Raw genomic sequence first — 2,200 nt, forward strand, 5'->3', positions numbered from 1 at the left:
TTTCATTGTATCTTATAGATCAACAGTCGGCAATTAGAAATCACACGCTATCCAAGATCATGTGCGATAACTTCAACTTTAATCAGGTGCAATACCCGAGTGCTTTCATGGCCACGTAAGTAAAATTTCAATATTGAATAAACACTCTGTAAAGGCATGGAGCTAAATACATCTGTGGTCGAGGACCTCGATTCCACAGATCCAATTATATCATCTTTTTTTTTTTTTTTTTTTTTTTTTTTTTTTGATAATTTGATCGATTCAACCCTTTAAATAATTTTGAAAAATAGATTTCTTGTTATCACTAGCATTATCTTTTCTTAACGATTATTCATGTACATTTATTATAAAGAAAACACGGAATTCACAATGATTTTTCAATGGGTTTTTTGGGGTCAGATTTAGTAACGAAATTCAGAAACTGTTAGAAATATCAAGTGTAGCTCTCAAATATTTTTTTTCAACAAAAATGTTTTAATTGACAATATACGAAGAACACCTAACCCAAGCTTTATTTACTATTTAAAACTTGTAGGGACACTAGAACATCATGTCGCAACATTCCCCAATTAAACATAGACGTTTTCAAACCAGCTACGACTACCACAACTACCACGACCACCACGACTACAACCACAACTGCACCACCGGCAACAAACCGCCCAACACAGCGTCCACCCAACAATCGCCCACCCCCAGGCGGAGGAAGACGACCCGGGAGAACATTCGACGATGCTCTAGCTCAGTTGTTACGCGAGTTGGAAGAAATGAACGAACAAGATTAAGAAATGAACGAACTAGATTAGGAAATGAACGGACAAGATTAGGTCAAGGGGAAATAAACGAATTAATGATTTAAAACGAAATTTAAAAAAAAATCAAGTAAATAAACGAACAGCTTGGAACGTTTGTTTTGAACATAATTATTCCCCTTGGTGAAATAAGCTTCCCGTGATTATAGATGATTGTTTTAAGAATTAAAAGTGTTGTGATAGCGAATTTTTGGATTTTCTGAATTTTATACATTTTAAGAGCTCCACTGAGGAAATTCAGTCATCGGTCCGTGAGTTTTTTTATCATTTATCTGAATAGTTTTGATATTTTTAATGAATCTAATTTTGTAATTGTGTAATGTTGAAATGGTTTTAATGATATGCTAGGAAACATGTTAATCAATATATTTTTTTGGTTTGATTAAAGTTTAACAGCATTTCTGCTGAAATTATGTAACATGTATGTTTATGATGTCAGAGGATGATTCTAATATCAATAATTATAATGATGATGAAAATGTTAATAATAAAGCTGCAACACTTATTCTTCCTCTCATTATTTGTTGCCGCTGCAGCCGTTATTGGTGATTATATTTTTGACAAAAATAATGAAATAAAAAATAATATGTTTGTACGTGAAAAAAACATTAATTTTTGCGTGTACAGACATCTTAAACCGACAGCTATTGCCTTAAAGGTATTCCAAGTGGTATTGTGTTTTACGCACAAAAATGCTAAATCGTTAACTTTGCTCATGATCTTTTAATAGATGGCTAAACCATATATAACCAGCCGTTCTGTAAATAGAAACGGAACTTCTTAAATAGATTATAAAAAAATAAAATAATATACAGTTTTTCTAGGACTTAATGAACCTGCTAGATCTACTTATCTTTAAAAGATTATCAGCTGTATACGGTTTCTAAACATTTTGTCAGCTCTAAACGGCGCCAAATTTCTCGCAGCGGTTACTTCCCTTGATTAGTATAGTAACTGTCGAAGAAAGAAGGGGAGATCACTGCGTGGAGCTTCATACGGTGTTACAGTGCCGTTTTCACAATACGCATGCTGTATGCCGTGCTGCATTGCTTTTTAAAGAATACGCTCACTGTATACGGTGCAATATCGCATTTTGACATTTTGAATAAAATGTCAACTGTATACGGTGCTTGTCTTCCGTTCAAAGACTACGTGAGCTGTATACTGAGCTGTATACGGTGCTACACAGCTCCTCAAAAATATTTAGCTGAGACACTCGAAATTCATCATGTGGCTGACAAAACTTTTACTGGTGTACATACTTTTGACATAACGAAAAAAAATAAAGATCTTACTGATTAAAAACGTTAAAAGCTTTAAAGGTGCAAACATTTTGTAGAAAAGTAGAGTAAAAATCGAAAACAGATGAGAAATTTATTCAGTAACAA

At 33.4% G+C, this 2,200-nt stretch overlaps 1 protein-coding gene across 1 annotated transcript; it reads left to right on the forward strand.

The window, feature by feature from the left end:
* The first annotated feature begins 22 nt into the window (after nt 1-22).
* On the forward strand, nt 23-1,333 carry LOC132723403 (probable monoacyl phosphatidylinositol tetramannoside-binding protein LpqW). The gene is made up of 2 exons (XM_060708118.1): nt 23-115; nt 536-1,333. Exons 1-2 carry the CDS (start codon nt 60-62, stop codon nt 783-785), a joined length of 306 nt encoding a protein of 101 aa, XP_060564101.1. The 5' UTR covers nt 23-59; the 3' UTR covers nt 786-1,333.
* Nucleotides 1,334-2,200: the final 867 nt, after the last annotated feature.

Source organism: Ruditapes philippinarum, unplaced genomic scaffold (assembly GCF_026571515.1).
Source record: "Ruditapes philippinarum isolate M1 unplaced genomic scaffold, ASM2657151v2 ctg11641_1_1_1_1, whole genome shotgun sequence".
Lineage (NCBI taxonomy): Eukaryota > Metazoa > Mollusca > Bivalvia > Venerida > Veneridae > Ruditapes > Ruditapes philippinarum.